This window comes from Mercenaria mercenaria, chromosome 7 (genome assembly GCF_021730395.1).
Source record: "Mercenaria mercenaria strain notata chromosome 7, MADL_Memer_1, whole genome shotgun sequence".
NCBI lineage: Eukaryota > Metazoa > Mollusca > Bivalvia > Venerida > Veneridae > Mercenaria > Mercenaria mercenaria.
The window spans coordinates 56,599,840-56,627,064 of NC_069367.1; the positions used below are offsets into that span (position 1 = coordinate 56,599,840).

General features: G+C 35.5%; 1 protein-coding gene across 1 annotated transcript in view; it reads right to left on the reverse strand.

Annotated features, from left to right (window-relative positions):
- The window catches only part of LOC123554112 (uncharacterized), a 42,564-nt gene extending 19,037 nt beyond the window's left edge, over positions 1 to 23,527 (reverse strand). The window contains exon 1 of the mRNA XM_045344025.2: positions 23,373 to 23,527. Within this exon, the coding sequence (XP_045199960.2) occupies positions 23,373 to 23,397 (25 nt within the window). The 5' untranslated portion in view covers positions 23,398 to 23,527. The remainder of the gene's footprint in view (positions 1 to 23,372) is intronic.
- Between the last annotated feature and the right edge of the window lie 3,698 nt (positions 23,528 to 27,225).

Here is a 27,225-nt window from a genome sequence, read left to right on the forward strand (position 1 = left end):
TAATGGATATGTGTTTGCAATAAAATCATTGATTGGTGAAAATATAAAAGAACATGTCTATCAACTGAATATAAAATGTGCCCTTTAAATATATATAGAACAAAAAAAAAATCTTGTTCTTTTCTTTTATTAGAAATATGGGATACTATAATAACAATTTATACATTATTGTAATAATTGAGTTTTATGACGTAAAACAAATTATTTTCTGAGAGGGAAAACTGACAAAACAAAGAAAATTGAAACTGTCATGAACAGAATTTGTCAGCATGCTAGACCGGCCGACAGATATGCAAATTTATGCCAGAAATGACAGAAATCTGAGAAAGATATCGACAAAATTATGCATTCATTTATCTTTAAGGGATTTGTCATGTAAATCTGAGTGCGTTGTGACTGTAATTCTGGATACAGGAACAAAGTCAGTTCTAAATTTCAACTTTGAATTATAATAAGATTTCGTAATTAAGAAGCAACATTTCGAAAAAAAAAAGAAAAGAAAAAGGAAAAGAACGAAATATTACTTCGTACAGAGAATGTTATATCTTAAATAAAAGTGTCGGATGTCTAAGGGGTTCCGTATAATAGCTATCGTTTAAATGTTTTTATTTCATACAGTTAAAACCAAGACTTAAGCTGATATACTGGTAATACTGCAGTGTGAAATCATAATGATTAAGTTAGTAAGATGTGGATCATTCAACTATGAAAGTAAGATTATATTAACTGTTACAAGCACATATGCCCACCATAATGTCAGGTCGGTAGTTACTTGGTGTGTGATTTTCAGCCTCAAGTAATTTGTCACATTTATCTTTGACCTAATGACCTCTAAAAACAATACGATCATTCCATCACAAGCCCAAACATACCCAAGCTAGAAGCCCTAAACCATTTCAGTCTATAGGTCTATGTGACAGCAACCTCTAAGACATAGTTGCCTCTATGTCAATAGGACGTCAGTCTCTATGTCAATGTGCCATCAGCCTCTAGGTCAATTTAATATAAGCCTCTTGGCCAATAGGACATCTGTCTCTAGGTCATTGTGGCATCAATCTCAATGTCAATGTGACGTCAGCCTCAAGGTCAATGTGGCATCAGTCTCTATCTCAATGTGACATCAGTCTCTAGGTCAATTTAATACAAGCCTCATGGCACGACATCTGTCTCTAGGTCAATGTGATATTAACCTCTAGGGCAATGTGACATCAGTCTCTAGGCCAATGTGACAGCGGCCTCTAGGTCAATGTGATACCAGTCTCTAAGTCACTGTGATATCATTCTCTAGGTCAATTTGCCATTTTTCTTCGACCTTCTGGCCCACTTCTCCAACCGGACAAAAAGAAAGGAAACAAAATAAGGTCGTCTTTTTGGTCAGACACATTACTTTTACTGCAATAGGCTCAAGCGTTCCCAGGCTACTGGTTATAATCCATTTCAATGAGGTCACCTTCACCTTTGATGTACAGATACCTAGAAGAATATGTATCATCTACCGACCACAGGCATTCACCTGCGAAATTTGACATTTAAGGCCAAACCATTCTCCAGTTATTAATAAGGTACTGCTTTCCGCCCCAAGGTCACAGTGACCTAGAAATTTGGTCTGATGGCCCAAACAGCATCAGCATCCTTCTGCTCTAGTTATCGATCGGAAATCAAAGAAAACAACTGAATAACTGACTTACGGGGTGACAGCATAGCAAAGAAGATGGGTCTTATTTATTAAATTTATGTCATTCATATGTGGACAAAGATATACGAGATTATCGTCCCCCATAACTGTTCACGACTTATTACTTATTGCAATAATTTCTGGACACCAGCACTGTCGCTTTCCGATATTCACAGTCCTAATTGCTCTCTATTGATTTTCTATTTGTCTGTGTCTAGACCAATAACAGGTTTTTATTGACCCTGAAAGCTGATCGTTGTCCCTGAGGTCACGCTCTGCCAGCCGACTATCAACAAAAATATCATCAGTTAAATGATTCACAACGTTATAATCACGAAATCAGGTGTAACGCTTTAATGCCAATTTACTAAACGTTCCTGTCGCAGATCTCTGTCCATTTCTTTTTTATTTCGCCTTTTGATTTGAACTTACTGTTCAGCTGCGTTCAAACCATTTACAAGTAAAGAACATGATTAAATTTAACGTGATTAATATATCACATCTGAGCCGCGCCATGAGAAAACCAACATAGTGAGTTTGCGACCAGCATGGATCCAAACCAGCCTGCGCATCCGCGCAGTCTGGTCAGGATCCATGCTATTCGATTTCAAAGCCTATTGCAATTAGAGAAGCTGTTAGCGAACAGCAAGGATCCTGACCAGACTGCGAGGGTGTGCAGGCCCGTCTGGATCCATGTTGATCGTAAACGCACTATGTTGGTTTCCTCAAGGCGCGGCTCATTTATAATCTGTTTTTGACAATGTCTCATTTTCTTCCGTATCTGACATACATTGTATTTTGTTATTACCACAAAAACTGTTGCAAATATTTAATCGGAAGTAACAATCCATCGTGATTTTCTTTACAATAACATGTTGTTACAATTATGCATTAAACTTAACTGTTATCTGGGATAGATGTTCTTACAATTTATTTGGTATTTCCATTATAACATTCTTTAGATGTCCGATATCATTTCCTCTCTATCTACTACATGCATACCTGAATCTACTTTGCAGTTGTCGGTTCCTTTAACACAGTTCCCATGATACTATGGGTTACTTTCAGCATGAACTGTACATTGTTTCGCTGATTTATCTTTTTCAAAATTTAGCCAGGAATCCTGGTTTTGCTTGGCTAAAACCATTGTCTGCTATCCCACTGTGGCTAAATCATAAATTCATGTTTTCGCTGGAATTTGCACAGAAGGCATGTAAAATGAATTTGCTTTGTTTCAATGCACAATAAACATTAAATCTGCTCTTCACGTTGGAAATAATAAAACGTATTTTATGTCTATTTATTGCGCTACAATCGACTACATTATATGTGAATAACACGAAGATCTTGTTAGTCACTGTCTGTCTGACTGCCTAATAATCACTGTCTCCTTTGAGAGATAATGTGAAGACACTTGCGCTTTTTGTATGAAGTTATCACAACGTTTGAAAATCAAACGCTTCCATCTTATCATTGTAATATTGAGAGAGGTCTGTGATATTCAGCCATTTTTAGCGGTATTAACAGTTTAATTATTGTGGTATTCTGCATGTGTCGCTTATTCCGTTGTTGGCAACTGGTATCAGATCATTTAACAACGTTTTCATTGCGATATGCACACGCTTTCAGTTTACAAGTTTACAGTAATACGGCAGACATTCTGTTGATTATGACAGCTGACAGGTTTTGTACTAAAGCACTATCTCACAGCCTGACGTTTGTAGAAGTATCACGCACACTCCCGTCGGTACCGGCGCATTGGAAGCAAGAAATGTTACCGTATATCACACTATCATCTTACACGTTCTTCCAGATTGCTGTCAAGATTAATACATTCACCTTTCGCTATTCTGCTGCCTTCTATCTAAGCCTGCAGAAACAAAGCCCATTTTTCCAAGGGACCTGAATCGCACGACCACATGTGCTTCATCGGGATATGTATACATTATTTTCTGTCAGATCTTATTTAAACAATTTAGCAAGTGAAGTATATATATTGCTTGGCCATTAGTGTTCTTCAATATCATATTCCGGTTACCTATCACAAACCATCACATTGTTAAAAGAAGACTCCCGCCTATCTACAGTCAGTTACGAGATCATTGTCAGAAGATGGGGAGATTTGTTGGTTACAAGTACCCTAAGAGAAAAATGTTAACTGACCGTCGTTCTGCCATTAAAACTGATGTGTCCGCAGAACACAAGCAAGTGTACGGTCATATATTGCATTCCTATCAACTTTCATGGCTCTTAGTTATCTTGAAATACGTGCGACACGATCACTGGTACTAGAGCCGCAAATTTAGCTTTGAGTGGCCTATTTTCATAGAAATAAGCCTTATTTTTCAATTTATAAAGAAATATCAAAGAAACAGTGCCTCCTTATTTATTACGCCCCACCCTCTGTTCTTATATTAAAACACAGGGTGGGACGTAATAAATAAGAAGGTACCATTTCTTTGATTAAAAAATAAGGCATATTTTTATGAAAATAGCCACTCAAAGCTAAAGCGGTTCTAGTGCCAGTGGACACGATCATGCATATATATATTTGAATAAGTCAAGGACCAAAACTCTGTGTCGACTGAGTGAGATCCCAAACGAAGCCTAGGGAGCACAGCTTCACATGTTTTATAACAATCCTATGATGTTTCAAGACTTTTTCAAATACGTTTTGAGATACGCACGACATAAATTTGTACGTACCTCCGAACAGACAAATCTAAGTGTGACATATTTTGGGAGGCACGAAAACTATCGAATAATTACATTTAAAAACAAACACACAAAGCAAACTATGAATTTCAATAAATCCTAAACACAACTTTTTCTACCAGCTTAATTTTCGTATATTGGAACACTGAGTTATGCTTATCAACAGAGTATGATATTACTGATATTACATTATATATTCATATTTCATGGTATTGTGCAGGCCTCAGAATTTGGCAGGAACATTCCTCTAGCATGATTTTGTTATCCCTGCAGCCTTAGAATCATCAGAGTGACAAAAGATAAGTAAAAGAATGTCTGATGTTCTATCGATTATTTATTGGACAAGTTCCTAGCAAAGTCTTTCTGGAGAAACCACCACACAAGCTTTATGCAAATTGTTGCATTTGATCAATGTTTTATTTGGCGAGAGAAGGTTTAGTTCAAACATTCGATAGAAGTTGAAACATGTAAGGAGAACAAGATTCGTATTCGCATGGAACACAAGCAAGATGTCTACCATATAAGCATTCTGTTGTATTCCAGAGCAGACGACATTTGTACAGTGGATAATGAGATTTGTCGTTTGGTGCTAATTATGCTTTGTTCTTATAAAGCATAAATAGGCGGGTTGATATTCAGCAGTAAACTAAAAAATTCTATTTGGCGGCCATGAATAATTGTATAAATACCAGGAATTAGCCCTTGAATAACAGAAATGCCTTAAACGTTAAGTCCTTTGTTGTAACTTCTTTTCCCAATTATGCATGCAATTAACGCCATTCCCCGAATTAAAAGATATGATATACTAAATATATAAATAACTGAATCTGTCGTATATATCACAATTAACTGGAATTCTGCAGAATTTTCCGACATCATAAGTGATGGCTAATTTGTAAATGCAGTAACGTCTGGAATTTTGTTTCATCAATTCCATATTGTACTGTACAGTATGGCTGTTTAGTAGCGTCTATCTTCTTCATAGGATGTGTTATGTTCAAAAGGAAGGCTACATACTATTTAAGTGTGTCGTAACGTTTTCATACATTGACACTGTTAATGCTAAGGAAAATGCAGAGAGCAGAGATAGGAGTCAGTATTAGGGTACCAAGAATTCTTTTTTAATTTCATAATTTCGGGCAATTGTATCTTGCAGGATGGACGCCCTTTCTGCAGCTTCTCTTAAGTGGTCTTTATGTATACACTTCCGACAAACAAGGAGACTGCCAGTACAATAGGAGTGGTTGGCAGACACAAATATTGAAACTAGAACAGAAGCAGCAGGCGGTGCTGTGTTTACATTCAGCTCTTGAAAGGATTTCTGCACGGTATTAAAAATAGATCAGTTGATGCATGCTGTCACAACATTCTACATTAAATGGGGTTTTACGGGTAGTTTTGTAATTGGACAAGCAATTTACGAATATATGGCTTTTACACAGTGTATGGATCCGTGCAAAAAAGTATTAATGCCAATGCACCGAGTGAATGAATTTCATATACATGTCACATGTCGGTATAACTGCAGTTTTATAACAATATCAATTCTCTAGGAAATACCATTGTGTGATCAAAATAAACTAGATATATATCTATATAATATATTGCTAAAACATGCGCAAGGATTTGATTGAAAATGCATGTATTATTCAACATAATAGTTTATAAACATTAATTTACAAGCAACATGTGCGTTAAACAGTCGTCTTGGGAACCACGTGGAGAACCTGTTCATGCAATGTAATGCTGTCTGATCAGAACAAAATGTACGTAAAACGTGTCATTTCTGTAAACATATTATTTTATACAATTTATGTACGAAAATCACTTGAAAGTCTATAAATGGTCAAAATAAAGTGTTTTTATTTTTTCCTGTGTTTCATGATAGGGATACTTGTATCAGTCACGTGTTGCATTAGATTTCTAGAAGATCACAACCTGTCTTACTAGTGGAAGCCTAGGAGTACTGTTCTAGCCCTAACACACGAGCTAAGGACTATATCTCTGTACAAGTGGAAATAATTGTCCCATTAACACTTGGTAGAATAAAATTAACTTTTAGAACGTAACGAAAATTTGCGTTCATATAAAAAAAATCACTTGCAAACACTGATAGGTTTACAGCTCACAAATACCAGCAAGTTCTGCAAGAAATATTTCAAATAAACAGACGGAAATATAAGCCGGCGGGAAGCAACATTCTTAGAAAAACAGCGTGTATAATGTTTATATTACTTTATAGTGTATACATAGTGTGGTTACCCACACAGCAGACATTTCCCATTCCGTAATTTATCTCCGGCAGAATATTTGTGTAATACTAGAACAAATGTGTTTGTATCAATAAATAGAGATCAAAATAGTTCTTCAGATTTCTTGAATAATTCTTCTGCACTGCATCTTGTTTTGTTATTGGCACCAGATAACAAGTTCAGCTTTTTTTAGCAAGTCCATTTGTTATACCATACGAGAATTCAGCTAACGCATTTTCTAAGTTTGTCTGAGAAAAAAAGGTATCCCTATTTGTCACTAAAATATATAAAGTAAGATCATGTGAGTTTTACAAATGTTGTTGAGCTTGTCTGTCATATGTTCAGATTGAATAATTGATTGTGATTTTACAGTAATCAATTGTGACATTTATTTTCCTCTATTTAATGTCAAATTTGTAGTTCAGCTAATCTACAAGTCGGTCGTCTTTACCCGTTTCTCTGAGGTAAAAGTCGAGTTTTAAAACACCTTCACAGGCAAGAAGGTTGTTTCACATCATAGAAGTACATGTATATTCATTTTAAACATTTTATTTCGACCGGTTGATTGTCAGTTCTATTACAGTATAATATAGTCCAGAGAGGTGAGATATAATTTTGAACCTCTATTAACAGGTCTCGATGAAACTTGGGGGATTAAGACAGTCGCAGAGTAGGTGGTTCTTTACCTAAAATGTATCTGATACGGGCAAATTATAACTTAACACAATTACAACAGAAAGTTAGAACTCTCTACGAAACAACAGAGTCGAATTGATTTTGTTCATTTATTGAGAAAACAAGCCTCACGGCCTAGAATTAAATCAATTTCATGCATTTTGTTCCTCAAGTCGGGCCTATAGCAGATGTAATGTCGTTGTTTTACATATTGATTCACAATATTTCAATAGATCTCGGATCCTGGTGCGGGTCTTACGCCACCATGGCTTGCTCAGACACGAGTTATGTCAATATTGGAAGGAAGCAATAGAACTTAAGTATAATTTTTGCTTTAATCTCTAGTAAATATAGCTATGCAAAAATGTAATTATTGAAAACAAAACTAATGTTTAAAGGCGAGTTTAAAGCCAAGTCAGCTGTTAATTAAACGATAATATGTTTAAAGGAAAGACATTCCGGAAAGTGTTTCAGTTTATATAAAAGAAAAAGCAAAACGCTTTTATTCAGAAAACCAAAGAATACGCCACATGGTATTCACAGACTTAATCGTATTTAATGTCAATATTATAAGTATTTTTATTGTGTATACACTTATACACTTGTGCTTCTCAGTCTGTCGGTTCGGCAATGCAAAATCTTGCCAGCTGTAACGTTTACACCGTAAAGTAAATCATTACTTAATAGCCCGTTGCAAATCAAAATATATACTACAGATAGAGGTAACCCACTGGATGTTTTTCTTTTTTATTTATTATATACTTGTCCAGGAGTAACTTTTAATATTTTCTATTATATATATATATATATATAAAGGGCAATTAATATATTTCCAATTACAGCAACATCCCTACTTGTTTTGAAAAGTTTGGTATATACACTTATATACAAAGAGAAATGGTCTATCAAGAACAAAAGTTCTCTTGACGAGAGAAAAACGACAAATTGCATAATCCATCAACGAAATTTAAATTAAGTTGCCAATGTCCTTGTGTGTACATGCTGATAACTGTTGGAAAAGAATCTCGTGTGAATGCTTAATGTAATATTTATTCACTCTATGTGCATTTTATGTTAATCTAAATATGCACAGCCTGTGCTCACAGTTTATAAATACCCTAATATACTTGCCTAATACATAAATAATTTTCTATTTCGTGTTTTATTGCCCAATATCATGCACATGTAATTTTATGTATGTCGCCAAACGAACACAATATAGCTGTGTGTTGTTAAAATGCCAGACAAAAAGCAGGCAGCAAACTACAGCTACCAAATATTTATATCTATTTTGTAAAGTACCAGTAAATCTCCCGGGAACAATTTGGTGTCATGCCAAAGGTAATATTCAGGCTAATTATGAAATAAAACAACAATTACAAGCCCATTCTCCGGCCATTAGCTTGTCCGTGATTTCCCTCTATTATCCTGATAATCGCCGTGTCCTGACCAGTACATATAAGGTCAACTACTATATGTACAAAAAGGTCGGTAGTCAGCTGTTGTCCGAATATCCTAACATATTCAATTCAGTAACTTAAAAGAGTTCTGCAAAAACCTGAGATTTACTGTGTATTCGAATATTTTTAAAAGACCGTGCACAAATTATATGACATTGGATATGCACTGGTTTTGACCAATGCAACTCTTGCAGCGTGGTGCTATTGCTTTCCATTTTTCGACACACATTTTGAAACATCTACAGTTCTTAACACTTCTGAAATGATTTTTCAAAACAGAACATAGCTTAAGTATAATAATAATAATAATAATAACGACTTATTTATAGTGATAATATTGCTAAGCATTTACATTTCAAGTGTACGTAACATCATTACTGCTTTATCCTATAAATCTCAATTTTAACATGATATTCGCACTCGTTTGTTCAAAATGGTTTCTTAATTATATTTGAAACGTATAAAAAATTGTATATCACAACTATTCTTAAATCGGTTTTAATGTATTTTCATTATGAATAATGTGATTTGCAATGGCGAGCTGCCACTCTATATGTTTGTACCTGTAGTACGCATTCACAGAAGACAGAAAAAGGCTTACAGGGAGACTTAGAAAAAAAGGGCAAATAAGACCTTAACATTTGTAACTGAGTCCTGTCTATTGTTCCTGAACTAGTTCCTTGTTCCCACAATTACAGTAACCATATCACGTTAAATACAGTCAACTTCGTACAGAATTCGGATAATTTGTTCAGTACTAAAACATTTACTATAATAAATTTACTATAATGATGCCGAGTCATTTTGATCCCTGTCATATCGCTATATGTAATTTTGATCCCTGTCATATCGCTATATGTAATTTCACGCCAACATTCACCCTGTAGATATTTATCAAAGTAACATCAACATATTTCATTCGTAATTTAGCGCATCATTACGGTGATCACATTTTATTCTGACATTTTCAGTATGACCACGGATGACATCGTCCTAAACCTTACTGTTCTTACCCCCAACAACAATTTATAATGCGGCATCTAGAGAGAATACTCTTTACCATCATATTATCGTTTTATCAAGAATTTTTATTTACAATGTTGCTATTAATGTTTTAAATTTAACTCTTAACACTTTAACTTATCCCCCCCCCCCCCACCCCCTCCTCCCCCCATTTTCATGAACAAATACTTGACTGATATCTAAAAACGTTTTATCAAATAGTATTCTCTCACAAGCCAGTGTATATTTATGTTATATTTAGGTGGTATCATCTGCGGTATACAAAATTGCAGGAAACTACCATCATTATAAGTAATTTAACCATAAAATAGGAGTATATTGACAAACTGCTTACTCGGTTTTCTAGTGGATATATTAAATATATGTGTCATAGTCAAACTGATCATTCACTATTTTGTTACACACTTGTTAAATATTTCTGCACCAAAAGAACATCTGACGAAAAACTGGACAATTTTCCCGTCAAGCCCTTGGTTTGTGAACATGCAATTATTTTAATTATGAAAATATACCTATACTAGTAGAAATATATGTATAGGATTGACTTCTGAGTGTTTTATGAGAAAACATATGTGATCAAATTTTATTACGTACTATAGATAAAATGTAGGTATGCAGTTTAGTACCCCAGTTTGATAAATGTATGCCATTCTGGCTGTTTAATAGGTGTCTACATAAAAATATCTTAAACCGGCTGGTTTGATCATGTAAGCGGAAAGTGTTACGTAAACTATCCGTGTCGCTTTTAATAGGTTTAAACATATGTGCAACCAAACCCAAGTTGTAAAATTCATTAATGGGAAAATAGGTCACCCAGTACTAAAAATACTACGACCAAACGTAAACATAAATATCTAGGTTGAGAATGTAAGGTATTTACCGTGGTTTGTATTTTATTCCCATAAACAAACAGTGCATTAACCAAAGTATGTGTCAAAATTCGTTGACAAGGCGAATGGATTGTCTATACAATTGTTACATGGACGAGTTATAAGGTGTCTATATATGAGCGCATTACAGTTTCTATATACGTCTATAACGATTGTTACAGTATAGATATTGTACGTATTAAATTGTAAAATACATATAACCACCGCCTCCACCCCACACCCCAACTTGATAGCCTGTTGGAGGAGAGTGGGTTTTCGTAATTTTTGTACAGGAGCGTTTTCCAGTCTAGAGGTTACTGTGCTGTGGCTCTAACCTTTGAAAAACTGTCCCCAAAACAATAAGGGTCAACCCATGACCACACTCAATCATCCTATCAGGTTTGTGGCGGCTGTAGGCAAAAGTTTGTCTTTAGTTCAGTCTGAAGATCACCGAGCCCTTGACCTGTGACCTACTTATCCCCTAAAATAAGGGTCCTCTAATGACCACAAGTAATTATTTTATGAAGTTTGACTACAGTAGAACCAAGCGTTATCTACTTATTAATCGGACACCAAATGGTGTACGACCGATGGACTGACCGGCAGGCAATCGTCTCTTCTTCGAAGGAGCCTTAACAAATATTAGATACATTTTCCTATTATCACTCAGACGTGTAATTCTAGTCCACCGACGGCGGTGAATTGTCTGCAACAATTAATGATCATCATTTCACTTACAGCAACTGATTCTTGACAAATAACTTATCCATATTTGGTCACAAGTGGTTTCTGCCGACACTGTTTCTTAAACTGGATAGATTTACGGGGTAAACTGATAAATATTTTACAAGAGCTCTACTAAATGTAAAATGTATATAGTAACAGAATCTAGTAAATATTCTGAGAAAACATTAGAATGCACGTAGAGACGCGAACTATAAAAGTTTAATAAGCACGTGTCAGTTACATTTACCAAGACAATGACGAGAAGTCGACCGAACAAGGTGTGTCATTTGCAAAAAATGGAAGCATCATTGGCTTCTGTAAGTAAACCAATGTGCTAGAAAACGTTTGCGTAACTTCTAATTGACTGGATAAAAAAAATATTACAATTTATATAACAATTAAACACGTTAGATTTTATGCAACAATAAAACACACTAACAACGTATTTTCTGGATTTAAGAATCTTTTAAGTTTTACTCGAGACAGGAGATTTCCTCTGAAGCTCAAGATGCAGAAGTATCGATTATTATGTCTAACGATAAAATTAAAAGACTAAATTTAATACACACTCCGTAGACTTGCAGGCATTTATCGGTGTGAAACATTCCTGAAGATAATGACTTTTCTTGTAATCTATCTCTACATACTGGAGCACATCTGGAGTGATGAAATGAAACATGCAATATGTTCTATACGAAATATTTGTACATGTCTAACACGCACTTAACCTCTCCAGATGTAAAGTACTTCTCAAGGCTTTATTCCTGGAAGCCAACTTGACATTGAATGTAAAAAACTCATTTCCTAACTGCAAAGTGTAGTGTCAGAACTGTTGACGTAACTAGCTTATCAAAGTGCATTTTATGTTGCATTTTATATTGCATTTAACTTAGACTAGCTCCTAGACTATGATGTATCTTTTTTTACATTTTTATGATTAAATGTAGTGAACTGAGCCAGTCTATATTCTATGTCCAATATCATATAATTTCAACATCATTCCTCTGTGAAAATCTCTAAAATAGACTGGCTTTTGTCTCTATAAAATTAAATTCGTCAAAAAAGGAAAAATGTAAAAATATATTATCAGTCTAGTGGCTAGTCTACATTTAACTGTCATTGTGGGCAGTTATATGTTACAGTTTCTTTTTTTCTATCACCACATTTATTCATTTAAAATGATGACTTATTTATATATCAATCATTATAGTTCTAAAGATAAAACGTTAAGACACATTCAACGTCTCTAAACTGCATACATTTCAGCAGTTCCACTTTGTTTTTAACCCCTACCCTGATAAATTTCTATAATGAACTGGGCCCATCTTTCAATCTGGACAGTACCATTAACTGTTAAAAGGGGTGTTTACCAAAAAGATATTGGCTGAATAGCGAACAGTGCAGATCATGACCAGACTGCACGGATGTGCAGATTGGTCAAGATCTACACTGGTCGAAAAGGCAGAATCAATCTTGTCCAGCATGGTAAGGGTAAAAAAGCTGAATTCCGTGAATTAAAGCTGTTATTATATTTATGGAACAGAACAAATACACATTGTATACTGCTTACAAGGTCGTTGGCATACTAGGCAGAATTGATTTGTCATTCACGTTTGCTATGGAGCAGTAAAAAGTCATATAAAATATCAAATATCTTCAGTGCATTTAATATATTGGATTTATAACAATGTTAAAGTTCCATAAAGCTAAGACCAGATAAATCAGCTATTCAAATACATGTTTAGTCTGGCTACCGACCAGATAATCATTTTAATTTTTCTAAAACAATATTCTGACCAATCTTTCTTGGCTCATTTTGAGAAGAAAAGGGACATAATTATACAAAATTTGAATAGCCTCAGGAGTTATCTCCTGTGTATGAACACAGACTACTTGAGCTTTTATACTGTAAGGGACTTAAAGGGAGGTAATCCTGTTTGGCAAGTACATGTGAAAACAATCATTGAAAATAAGATTTGACAAGATATAGACATATTTTATATTCATAACAAAAATGTGACAGCCACATTATAAACAAAAGCATAATGAGGCTTTGAGTAGTATGCACATACACACTTCCGTAATATACGTAACATTTAGTAAAGCTTTTTAAGGTCATTCGTATTACATGCGCGCAGGATTTTTCTTTTGAAACGAAGAACTAGAACACGTAGCAAAGTCCTAGGGTTGGAAAACTACCACGCTGGGGAGACGACACATCTTTAATGAACTATTATAGTACCGTGATATCGCCAAAGTGACTCGAAGAATCTTAATTTAGTATATTGAATAAATACAGCTACTTAAAACAACAAATATAAATTGATTTCAAAGTTGAATTAGGGATAAGATTCATTATTTCACAAAATGCCGCCTGTGACAGATGTGGGTTCTGATTTTCGGGTAACAAAATCCCATTAACATGTCTGTCATAACACTATTGTTTTCTGATAATAAATGGTCACAAGCGATTTTGTCATTACAATAATTTAATGCATAAACCATTAAATCAGACACAACTATACAGGAATATTGATGTATTTAATCGATTCGCAGATTTTCTCAAAATTGAATGAACATTATATGCGTTATGTGTCTCAAACTACTGATATTCCCACACTGTTACCATATAAGGAAACTCTGGCATTTAAGACCGTTATAAACAGCCGCATGTGAATATGATTCTAAAAGCTGATAAGACTTTGTTATACTCAGCAGAAATACAGCACGTCGGCGGCACAAATAAAGCAGATATGTGTTGGCAGCTGCGACTTGACAAGAATTTGCAGGTTATAACTAGTTTATATACAATATATATCTATATATCTTCACTAAAGCGACTTGGCTGTGATGAAAACTTATTGCCGGTCTGAATCACTCTTTAGACCCCTTCTTGTAAAATCCAGTACTCGTGTGTCACATGTATGAGTTGTACCATATGGGCTCGAACCTACAACCTAAAGCCTAAGCGACCGATACCGTAACCACAAGACAACCTCTCCCCTGCTGTATATAGTTGAATTAATTGTTTGATTTAAACATATACTTAGGAAGTGTCAAATTTTATACTAGTATATAGCAGTTTCAGCTTAGAAACATTAATGGCGTGGAGGAAGAGTTTGGGAAGTTAAAATACCACCACAAACTGACAAGGAATGCAAGAACCTGGTAATAATAAAATCGATGAGATATGTTTGTTTGGTGAGTAATACATGTACTAGAATGAGCTAATTTCAAGGTAAAGTATGTTAGGACAGCTGTTCAGAAGAAAATATTATTCATTTATATGCCGGAAAGTGTTTAACTGAATAAGCAATGAGTCAATTGACCGTTCGATCAACTGTTTGACGCAGCACACGTGAGCGGTTGAAGGGTTCAATGTTTCCCTCAATTTAGTTAGCAAAGAATCCGAAGTAAATACATTTTATCTATAATTTACTGATTTGACACATTGATGCTGACTGGTCTCTGATCTTACATTATATACAGGTTAATTAAGATCTGCAGCTTTCATGTCTGTTCACTGGATTCTGTAATAGATTTGCTGACATAACGTCGCGAAGAACAGCGTTAGGTTTCTAACCAATTGTTAAAACAATGGATGTTTTAGTCGTTGCGACACAGTTCAAGATAACATTTTTTTGTCACAGTAAATCAGATTACCAAACTATGAACAGTAAATCATTAAACTCAACATATCACTGATGGGCAGTATTGTATGATGAAAGTGAATATAAAGCGGATTTTTATTATGAATCAAATATGGTTTGACAGTGAATCAAAAACTATATCTCATATTTCAAACCATCTCAGTCATATATCAACACCTGGTCACAAAGTACTCATTCACACAATAAAGCCTTTACAAACAATCAAAACGAATAGTGTTACTAAATTTGACACCATTTTGAGCTCGAATTTCCTCAATGTTATATGGATCTATTAGAGCGGCATTTAACATATTTTCGCTACTACGAGTACATATACATACCATTGTCCAAATATATCATTTTGCATTAACGGAAGAATGTGAAGTATGAGACAAAAACATTTCACCGACATTTTAACAGAATTTAATGCGACCACGAATTCCGGTCAAAAAAAAGATATTCGTGCCGGAGCACGTGCGTGCTATATACATGTATATTGTCAAAACATTTCATTTCTTTCATTTATTTACACATTCACAGGTTGTTGTTTGCTACATTCGCACATGCATTGTAAATAAACTAACCGTGTTTCTAAAATTCTCAGTTTAAAACTATTTTCCTTATTTTGCTTGGTTGCTGATGAAAACGACACTTTCCCCAACAATTGTTACTTAGTGAAATCAAAATATCATGACGGTTGCCTAGTGATATCGGGGTATAAAAATACACCCCCCCCCCCCACCCCCGCGCCTCCCACGCGACTGTTGCCTAGAGATATTTTATACATAAATGACCTTCCATTATCGCTTTCATCGGCAGTCACAGATATTTTTGCAGACGATACAACCATATCAACATCGAACTCAAATCTTGAAAATGTGACTGAAACATTATCCAAAATTAGTAAAAATGTTGATGCATGGTGTAAGACTAATGCAATGGAGATAAACTCTGCAAAAACCAAAGTAATGTATGTTGCATCAAAACATAAAGTCAAGCAAGTATATGACGAGCCCCCAGTTATTCATTTCAGAGATGAAACTCTAGACTGCAGTACGAAAGAAAAGTTACTCGGCGTTACTATTGAAAATGATTTGTCTTGGAATACACATGTTGATAATATTTTGAAAAAATGCAATTCACTTTTATACCTGTTGTCTCGCATCAAAGTATATCTTTCTGTACATATGACGAAAATGTTCTATAACTCTTACATACTGCCTCACTTCGATTACTGTTGTGTAATATGGGGAAGCTGTTCTAATTCATTAGAAGACAAAATTGTTAAGTTTCAAAAAAGAGCAGCTCGCCTAATTCTTGATAAAGACTTCGATACCCCTTCTGCTGAATTATTTCGAGAATTAAACTGGATGACTTTTCCGGAGCGGGTAATATTTCAGAAAGCAGTTTTAATGTACAAAAGTCTAAACGATCAAGCACCTATTTACCTCAGAAATTCATTTACATTTAGCTGTGATTATACATGACATACATGCTCGAACTTTGAGGTCAGATTCTAATTTGCAGCTTTACCTTCCTCGACCGAAAACTGAACTATTTAAAAAAGTTTTACCTATTCTGGTGCTACTATCTGGAATTCCTTACCAAGTCATATAAAAAGAGCATCATCAGTAGGGCAATTCAAATCACTATACATAGCTTGGCACAACACACAATCATAATACTTAATATTTCTAATATTGCACTTCGTATAGTTATAGTATAAACAAAATACTGGTATTAAATGCACTTGTCTGTCTTCTATATGTTACAATGTACCATGTAAATATTTTAGATGTATATGTTATGTATTGTTTTGAGGGCCTCATGGAAGATTGATGTTATTCGTCAAATGAGTTTTCCTCGTTAAATAAAGGCTTTATTATTATTATTATTATTTATTATAGATACTGGGTTAAATACCCAACCGACTGTTGCCTATTGAAAACCAGGGTAAAATACCCTAACAACAATTGCCTAAACATCCGGGGTAAAATACCATAACGACCGTGGCCTAGTGATATCGGGCTATGATACCTCAATGACAGTTGCCTACTGATACCGGAGTAAAATACGACCATTTCCTTGTGATACCTGGGTAAAATACCCAAACGACTGTTGCCAGGTGAAAATTGGAGTAAGTACTTAAACGACTGTTGCCTAGTGATATCGGGGTATACAACCTAAACGACTGTTGCCTAGTGATATCGGGGTATACAAACTAAACGACAGTTGCCTAGTGATATCGGGGTATACATCCAAACGACTGTTGCCTAGTGATATCGGGGTATACAACCCAAACGACTGTTGCGGTATAATAGCCAAACGAAGGTTACCTAGTGATATCGGGGTTAAATACCCTATCGACTGTTGCCTAATGCAATCCGGGATTAAATACTGTAACGGCCTTTACGGTCTCTTGCTTTTCAGTTACAATGTATTTACTAAATAGTTTTCAGTTAGAGCAAAAAAGTGTACATTTGTTACACGATGATCTGATCTAAAGTATGATTTAATTAATTCATTTCTGGATAGTCAAAAGCTACAATAATAGTGAATCATTAGCCCTGTTTCAGATCAATTAATTATTGATATATGAACCATCGCTACATGCTTCCATTTCTAGAAAATATGCAAATAGCCATTTTGTACAAATGTTTTGCTCGGAAACGGGAGACGCCATAGAATGAGCATAATAAGGAGCGTATGGTTCTAGTGGCGGATCAATATATTCTCTGAATATTAACTACAACCAAGGGATCATAGACCGATTCCAAAATCATCTACGGTTACCATTTGTTAAATTAGTGCTATGGAATGAGAGAGAGAAGATAAAAACTATCGATCAAATACAATCATACTCGACCATGAAAAAAAAAAACGAAGTTAAGTCTATTGTTTATTTCTACTGAACGTTTCCGACATGTATTATCCCTAACTTAAGCTTATTTAGCTCTTTTCTCTTTTTAACGATAAAATTTACTGAAGTGACATATAATAAGAAGCTACGAAAATTTACCCGAAGAACCTGTAAATTTCAGCGTGCACATACTCTGAATGGCATGCCTATCCGACAATATAAAACAAAAGATGGGACGGATTTAGTAGTGAAGCGATTCTGCAGTATACCTTTTAGGAGATTTGCTAAAAAAGAAAAAAAAAGAAAAAAGACAAATAAAGAACAAACATTTCCGAGCTTAGAACAATACCTAACAAAGTATTCACTACATTCCTATAGTTTAAAACAGTCTGGAACAATACCACAAATCTAACATGATTTTTTTTTTATCATTGATTAAACATTATAATCTTACTGTGCTGCCTTTTATTACTAATAAATATCTTCTTATAAAACAGATAGGTCTAAATCTGTATTGAGAAATATCAGGCGTTCATATTTCATGAATAATGCTGATTTTTCAGTTATAAAGTAACAATGTATTAGGAATCGATAAAGTTGACTCAGAGTAAACTTGATTTGTGATCTGTTAGAACGTCTGAATAATCCAGATGAAAACATGCAGCATGACTCATAGACTGTGTCAGAGGAACGGTGAATGTACAATTTTATGGTTCCAAGTATATTTAAAATGACATACAGGTCTTCAAAACAGTGAATGGAGGGAGAAAGCACGTTTCAAAAATACTTAACATAATAAATCACCGCTAGATTTCTTAGTTTGTAAGATAAATTGACGTGTCCGTTCTTTCTGGCCTAATGCACGGAAAGTACAAGATATTAAATGAAAATCTGTACTGGTATGCAGTCTGCATTTTCTTGATTATTAATATAACGGAGAACTGTTTCTAAATCATTGACATTCTGAGAACTGGCATTTCAGCTATCTCAATATCTCTCGAGTTGTATTAAGATAGATTACATAAATCTAACTATAAATTGGATAATCATAACATCTTAATGTCATATTTATAAATAACATCAGCTGCGAATATCCAAAAAACCCTTGTATTCTTCTTTAAATATTATATTTAATAATGCTTGACTGAAGTGTTATTATAATTACACTAACCTATTACCAGCGTCGTGAAGTTGGCACTGACATCGAAGATCGAAAATCGAAATTAAATTTCTAGCCAGCTTTAAACTTTGAGCCAGCTCGAAGATCGAAATTCAACATCCGGTTAATTTAAGGTCGTCCAATCAATTCATGTAAACCGTTTTTTTTATCGTTTTGGTCAACTTCATGCAAATCAATGTCTTAGGAAAAAGAAGTCTGGTATTTTTAATGGCGAGTAAATCGGCCATGCGAGATGCTGGTCATGTGTAATTGTGAATAATGATTGTGTACATGTACTTTAAATCAGATAAGACTTGTTAGGTTACGACACTCACTCATATGATTCGTGATAATAATACAATGATATTTGTTAAACTTGAAAAAAAAATCGCATGATAAGTTGATAACAATCAAATAAGATACATGGAATTTTAATTATATTTCATATGAGCTACAATCTCCGTTACATGAAAAAAGGGAAAAGTAAAAAAAGTGTGACGTTCAACAATAATCTTTAAAATTATTCCAATTACAAGTAAAGTCTTTAATAGGCCTATACTTAGAGAGCAAGATATTTGATATATTGCATAAGCAACCTAGTATGCACCCATAGTTTACGGCAAAAGTATGCGACAACATTAAACTTGACACCTGTCTATATTAATATGTACATTAAAACTGACCAGTGACTACTCCTGACAGCCACGCAAAGAAAAATAAGCTTGCCGGCCGACAAATTGATTTATAGAAAATAATTATAAAAATGCCTTAAGCGTCAAGTTACTGAGAAAATAAAATATAGTTCATGACCCAAATTCGTTGATGATAACAGTGCAGAGCCACTCGGGTCACATGACAGTGTATACTGTAACGTGCAACGTTCGGCATCTTTTATGGACAGAAAATAGGAACATTAATTGAAATGTAGAATTTTATGAAAACAGGCATATTTTCCGGCTTGTAACGGGTCAAAAATCACCAAATGTAAAATAATGGACCTAAAGATTCAATTGTATTTAGATTTACTCGTAACATCGGTTGCCCAGTACGGACGACATGAGTCCTTTTAGGTTTTCTGAGGAAACAACAACCCCTGTTTCAGAGGTTCCCGTGTTCCTTAAATGTACATGGTGTAAAGCACTCAATAACTGTCCTCCATGTAAGGTCACACCCGAAAGACTATTAGTAATTGTATATGAACGTTAAACAAGCTTTTTGGGCCCTCGACTTTCGCACTAACTATTGAGCTACAGACGCCCAGACTTATTCTGCATGCACTCTTTCATTTTCCTGGATTTTGTGTTACAATCGAGCCGCTACATAATATACCCTCTTAGATAATTGGCGTTTTTATATTCAGTTGCAATTAACCAAACAAGGCGACAGACATTCAAACAGACATACAGAATGCAGATAGATATACACGAGGGACGGCAAACGGTAAATGACTCGAAAAGGTGGCACCAAGTCTTTTGTTACTTCAACCATTAGAGTCACGCGAACTGAAAATGACAATGTCTAGATAGTCAACATGTAAAACTACTGGTTTTGACATTAGAAGTACAGACGACAGAAATAGAAAGAGATCAGCGGCTCAAAACGAACCCCTAGTTCTGTCAGGGAACCAAGGTTAAAGTTTCAGCATACTCTCTGAGTTCTTCCAAAGAATCAAGACCGGAAGGTCGACATATTCCGCGGGCAACCACAGCCAGGAATTCGCCATAGTCGCCGAGTTCTACAAGTCAACGACTATCAGAGGTTCGGCATAGCCTTGGCGTTCTACCAGCCTACAACAACAAGTGGTTCGACATGGCCACCAAGTTCGACCCGGCAACCATGGCCAGAGGTTCGGCACTGTCCCCGCATTCTACTAGGCAGAAACGGTAAGAGGTTCGACATGGTACCCGAGTACGTAAAATCTGGTTTGCGATATATACATGTATGTAAACGTGTAGAGAAGTCCTCCAAAGCGTTAGTCACACAGTAAAACACTGAAGTTATACAGTAGCTGGAAATAAATACCAAATATTGATTTTTGGCTTTTTATTAAGACAACGATTTTTCCATATGGAAACTGTAACATTTTGACGTTAATCCTCCATACCCTGTAAAATACTTCTTTAAAGTGTCATAAGGTTTCTAATTTTATAATAATACTCATAAAGCAGCTGTCCATTCAGATAAAATGCGTAATTACAGAAAAGCATGAACAACTGATTCTATACTATTTTCTTCTACGTTAATTACAATGTTGTATAGAAACGTTTGGAAAATATATGAGAAAAAATATCGAGAATAGGATTTCACAAGAAACAGATATATTTCATGTTCATATAAAAATGTGACAGGCACATTATAAATAAAAGCATTATGAGCCTTTAACACAGAAAAGTTAACTTTATTAGCTGACCGTAAAGCTATAAATAACTTCCGTGATTACAGAATCGCATGACGCGGAGAAGTTAATTTGTAAATGATATTGAAATATGAATAATTAAAACGGTTCCATTGTAGAATCTTGCTCTAAGTGAAAATTGGAAACAATATCTACGTGGGCATAACTTCGGGACAATGGTGCACGGGATATTTCTTCCATAAATTCTGCATTCCCTCTGTAAAAACCGAGGTTCTTTACATTATTCTGAAGAAAATTTTCAGCACATGTTAAGTGTAGCAACATGAGTGTTTATCTCTACTTCAGTTCATATTGAAAACGTTATATTTACTGACCCCTAACTTTTGAGCACGTGTTTCATGTTCCCACGCATTCATAACATATTACTCAACAGCATATGATATTAATGACAACAGAAGTAGAATTTATTTATACTACGTTTCAAACTGACGCGAACAAGAAAAAAAGTAACACAGATTAAAGGAGGGGGATTTGGGATTGGAGGTTTTTGAACGATTCACCCTAGAAACCCTTAATTTATGTATTGGTGGTACAAAGTTTAAGACACTGCTTCGACAGTTGACTATGTAGGGATGAGTGCAGTTTCAGTTAAATTCCTTTGTGTAATCACATATCAATTTATTCAACAGTCGTAGCCAAGACTATTATTGTGTGGGTTGGAAAGGAAAGTAGACTGACCGCTAACGTAAACATGGGCGTGAAAATGCATGACATTTTTGTGGCATATTTCCCCCATCAATCGTCGTTTAGTAGAGGGAGTCCATAAACTAACAAAATAGCCATTTAATATAATATTGACAGCCGAGGACAAATAGATATGTCAAATTCACATGCCCCGTGGCGTTGATAAATTCATTCATACCTAGTCAGACGTTTTATTTTCAAATTACAAGGTTTTCTAAATGTAAATGATACAGCTGATATTATGTATAAATTGTTTATATAGCCTAAAATCGAATTTGAGATTTACTACAAAAAGTAGTGCGAATTTTCTTACAAATATCATCGCCTCTTTATTTACAAAAATTGAGATATATTAAAACATATGTGTTTGAATGGTTATAGTTAAATGATAGTACAATACACATGATACTGAGAAACAAAGAATGACATAGCTTATGATATTAACTGCTTAAGGATGTTGGCAAATTGCTGAATGATTAAATCAGATTAAAAGATTCACGGAATGTTAATTATTTTATATGCACTAAAGAGGAAGGATAACCAACAGTTAACGCACAAATTACGCTGAAAACATGTAAACAATATTATGTGTCCTTGTGATGAAACATCATTACACATGTAAGAAAAAAAGCTAAAATAGTTATCACTATCAAAGTTGTTATAATTTCAAAGCTAACACTTCCTTAAAGTAGATAAAATAAACATACTACAGTGCTGGAACCAAATACAGTGTGTACTTTACATGCTATATATAATGAGCAACTGAAGACTTAATAACTATGATTCACTCGATTTTCTAAATTTCTATTTTAATTTTGTTTAAAGAATACTGTTATTTCAAACAAGGATAGAAAATCTTTCCGGTAAACCAAAGTTTGTTTTTTCGGATACGATCCGCAATTTTTAGCAAAGTTTAATAAGATAATAAATCTTAACAGAGAAAGTATGCACATGTTCGGAGGGAGGGGCTGTTTTTGGTTATACCGCATAGCAGGGACCCAGGAGCTAATTGATTCCATATTTCAGCAGACGACTTCTGCAGAAATTTCAGCCTTGATGCGCGCATGCTGGAGGCATTGCACAGTGACTCAGATAAATGATGTCATGTCGCCTGCGAAAATTATTGAATAGTTAATAAAATTTGAATAATAATTGAAAAATGGTTAAAAGTTAGTACATTTAGTATTTAGATGATAACGATAACTTACATGTAGTATCAGTTGCCCCTTCCATGATTTTCAGATCTTTTTTGTTATAAAATTTATCCAGACAACACTAAGAAAGCCTGTCGTACGCACGCTAGCAGACGCTGAATTCGGAAAATTATAGCATATTGAAAACGAGGCTTGCTAGCGTACGCCACCTAGCGAGCAGATGACACATTGAAAAAAAATATTGTAAATTCAAGGGAACAAACCTGAATTATTGTTAATAGTTGGCTGGCAGGAGTGATTTTTATTGCTTATAATATATACCTGTACAGTAATATAATTAGTACATCAAATAAATAAAAAACACAACATATATAAATAAGATAAATGCGAAAACAGAACTGATCACACATTTATCAACATTAACGACGTAGCCAGTAGGGTTTGGAGGAGGGCGGGGGCGGGGTGGGAGTTAGGTGCGACTCGTGCGAACGTATCCCACTTATCGACGAATTTTGCATTTTTACCATTAACATATTTCCATCTCCAGGCTTGTGACAGGAAGGCTACTGTCGACGGTTTACGCAAGCTGCTTAAATCATACTATATACTATACGGGACGGCTTTTTGTGCTAATGCAGTGCAACCGGGTTATCTACCCAAACTCACATGCACATTGCCAGCTTCATTTGATATATACGGTCACGACGTTATTTGATTCGGTGTAAATGTTACGGCAAATGAGCGGCTGTCAACACTGGCCCTGATCCATATCCGCGTGACGTACTTGCTATGATTTTCGAAGACGTCTGATAAATTTTAGCTTAAAAAAACAGGGTTGAATGGTAAGCTTAAAAACAGGATTGAATGGTATAGTGAATATATATCAGGCGGTCGCATAGCTTTTTTATTTGAGGTTTTCTTTGGATTTTTTGTTGTGTGATCAAGTCGCAATAATTTTTAGATTTATAAGCTTCTGTAAACCAGCTAGATAAGTTCCTCGCAGCCGCAACATGAGTGCTGATCCCACAACGTTTTCAAATCCTGAATTTCGTAAACATACTTCATAGTAAATCACACTTGTTTTCACTTATTTGTATGGACAAAAGAATAAGAATACTGCAAAATGAGAAGTCCATTGAAATAAAATATATGTGCAACATAACTTACTGTTAAGTGCTGTGTAACTCTTATATGTTGTACACTTGGATAACCTTTAATCGCCTTGGAAACAGTCCGCTGACCGTCATCGTTCACATGATAAAACGAGTGAGGCACGAACTCGCTACATACAATTCTTACTTAGTTATTGTCTTTATCTGCTGACCGTCATCCTCACATGACGACACGAGCGGGGCTCGAACTTGCAACATTCATTCCTCACTGGCAACTGTGCTTCCATTTACTTATGGTGGCTGATTACTGCCATTTCGTGTCTTCATGTCGGCGAGGCGAAATGTCGAAGTAACGAAAACACGAAAGGTCGAACTAATGCATATTTGTTCGTGTCGGTGGGTCGAAATGTCGAAGACACGAAAACACGAAAGGTCGAAAACTGTTTACTTATCGTGTGTTCGCCTTCCGACATTCGAGGCGAACACACGAAGTAACGAAACATTGAAGGCAAAATAACGAAATTTCAGAGGCGAACACAAGAACTTTTGTAATTTAGTCACTTTTCGTGTCGGCGGGTATCAAAACTTCGTGTTGTCGCCCTTCTTTTGTCGTTCGTCGTGTATTCGCCTCGAAAATCGGAAGGCGAACACACGAGAAATAAGCTGTTTTCGACCTTTCGACCTTTCGTTACTTCGACCCGCCGACACGAACACACGACAAATGTGCAATTTCGTTGTTTCGCCTTCCGGTAGGCATGTGCATAACAATTACACATATGCTGCTGAAATAAATATGCTATCTAAATAATGTTACCATTTATAAAATAATATTTGTCCTAAAACGAAAGATTATGATTTATATTCCATAAAAGATGTCATTGTGTAGATATTTTATCCATAGTATTTAATTTGTACATTCATTAAGATTCTGTCAGTATTACGGGGCACATCATTACGCCGACCTGTACTTTGAATGCTATCTAGATAATGTGTTTTACCATCTATTAAAAAAAAATCTCAATTTATATTAGAAAATGTTTCATATGCAATGAAACACTTCACTCTTCAAGTATTTCAGTTCTTGTATAAAATTCATATATACATCACGCCCCACTTTGCGCCATTATTATAGTGTATTAAGGCAGACCCTACACGAAACATTTGTCGTGTGTTCGTGTCGGCAGGTCGAAGTAACGAAAGTTCGCCTTTCGCCTTCCGAGGCGAATACACGAAATAATGAAACGTGTGTTCGCCTCTGAAATTGCGTTATTTCGACTTCAATGTTTCGTTACTTCATGTATTCGCCTCGAAAGTCGAAAGGCGAACACACGACAAATAAGCATTATTTCGACCTTTCGTGTTTTCGTTACTTCGACATTTCGCCTCGCCAACACGAACAAACGAAATGGCAGAAATCAGCCACCATATTAACTGGATGTGTTCCTCACATGTCGACACAAGCGAGACTCGACCCGCTACATACATTTCATTTCCCATCTGCCGAACATCATCTTCACATGACGTTAAGAGCAATGCTCGAACTTGCTACATACATTTCTTAATTGGTTATGGTATCTCCATCTGCTGAACGTAATCTTCACATGACGTCACTAGCGAGGCTCGAACCTGCTACATACATTTGTGTCTCCATCTGCTGAACACAATCATCATGGTGCAAACTGAATCAGCCGCTAAAATAGAACCAGTACCTTGTCAAGATTTATACCTATTTGTTACTATTTTGTTGACTGTTTCATGAAGACACTTCATTACTTCAACATATATCATTAAAGCCATTAAAGAGATGCGGAAAAAAATGATATTTCTCCCAAAACACGCAATTATCGTCTGGGTAGTTATGCGCCCACTTCGAAGAAGGAGGGGTATATTGTTTCGCAGATGTCGGTCGGTATGTTGGTCGGTGTGTAACCCAATCGGTTTCCGGATGTTAACTCGAGAACGCTTGGGTCTAGGATCATGAAAGTTGATAGGAAAGTTGGTCATGACCAGCAAATGACCCTACTGATTTTGAAGTCAGCAGGCCAATGGTCAAGGTCACAGTGACCCGGAACAGTTCAACGGTTTCCGGATGATAATTCAAGAATACTTGCGCCTAGGATCACGAAAGCTGATAGAGACGTTGGCCATGACCAGAAGATGACGGCTATTGATTTTGAGGTCAGTGGGCTAAAGGTCAACTTCTTTTAATGCTTTGGTTAAAGATCACATTTGATACAGAGGTCTTTTATGACTGGTAAATGATCAATAATTATTGATTTGAGGTCAGTACGTCAAATGTGACGATCTGTAGCTACTGCTAACGATAGCGTTTTATTATTTAACGTCGTACCGACACATTTATAGATCACAGCTTTGATGGATTAGTGGAGGAAGACCACAGGTACCCCTCCTGCATTATTTCAAAACGGGCGGTCACCTGGGTAGAACCACCGACATTCCGTAGCCGGCCGGACGGTTTCCTCACATGAAGAATTCAACGCCCCGAGTGAGCCTCGAACTTACAGCGGCGAGGGCAGGGGCAACTGATTTGAAGTCAGCGTTTGCTGAACTCGGCACTAACTTATCTTCAAGCAGCAATCGCTGCGTTTGCGTCCGGTCGATATCACTACATGAATGAAGACAAACCGGAATTTAAATCTAAATTTTGTTACTGAAGAAAGAAAACATATCTATATTCTATAATTTCAGATGTGTTTGTCGAAGAGATATCTAAGTTATTCTGATATATGTACATTTTATTTTTTGTATAAATGTCTGATTATAAATTGACTGTA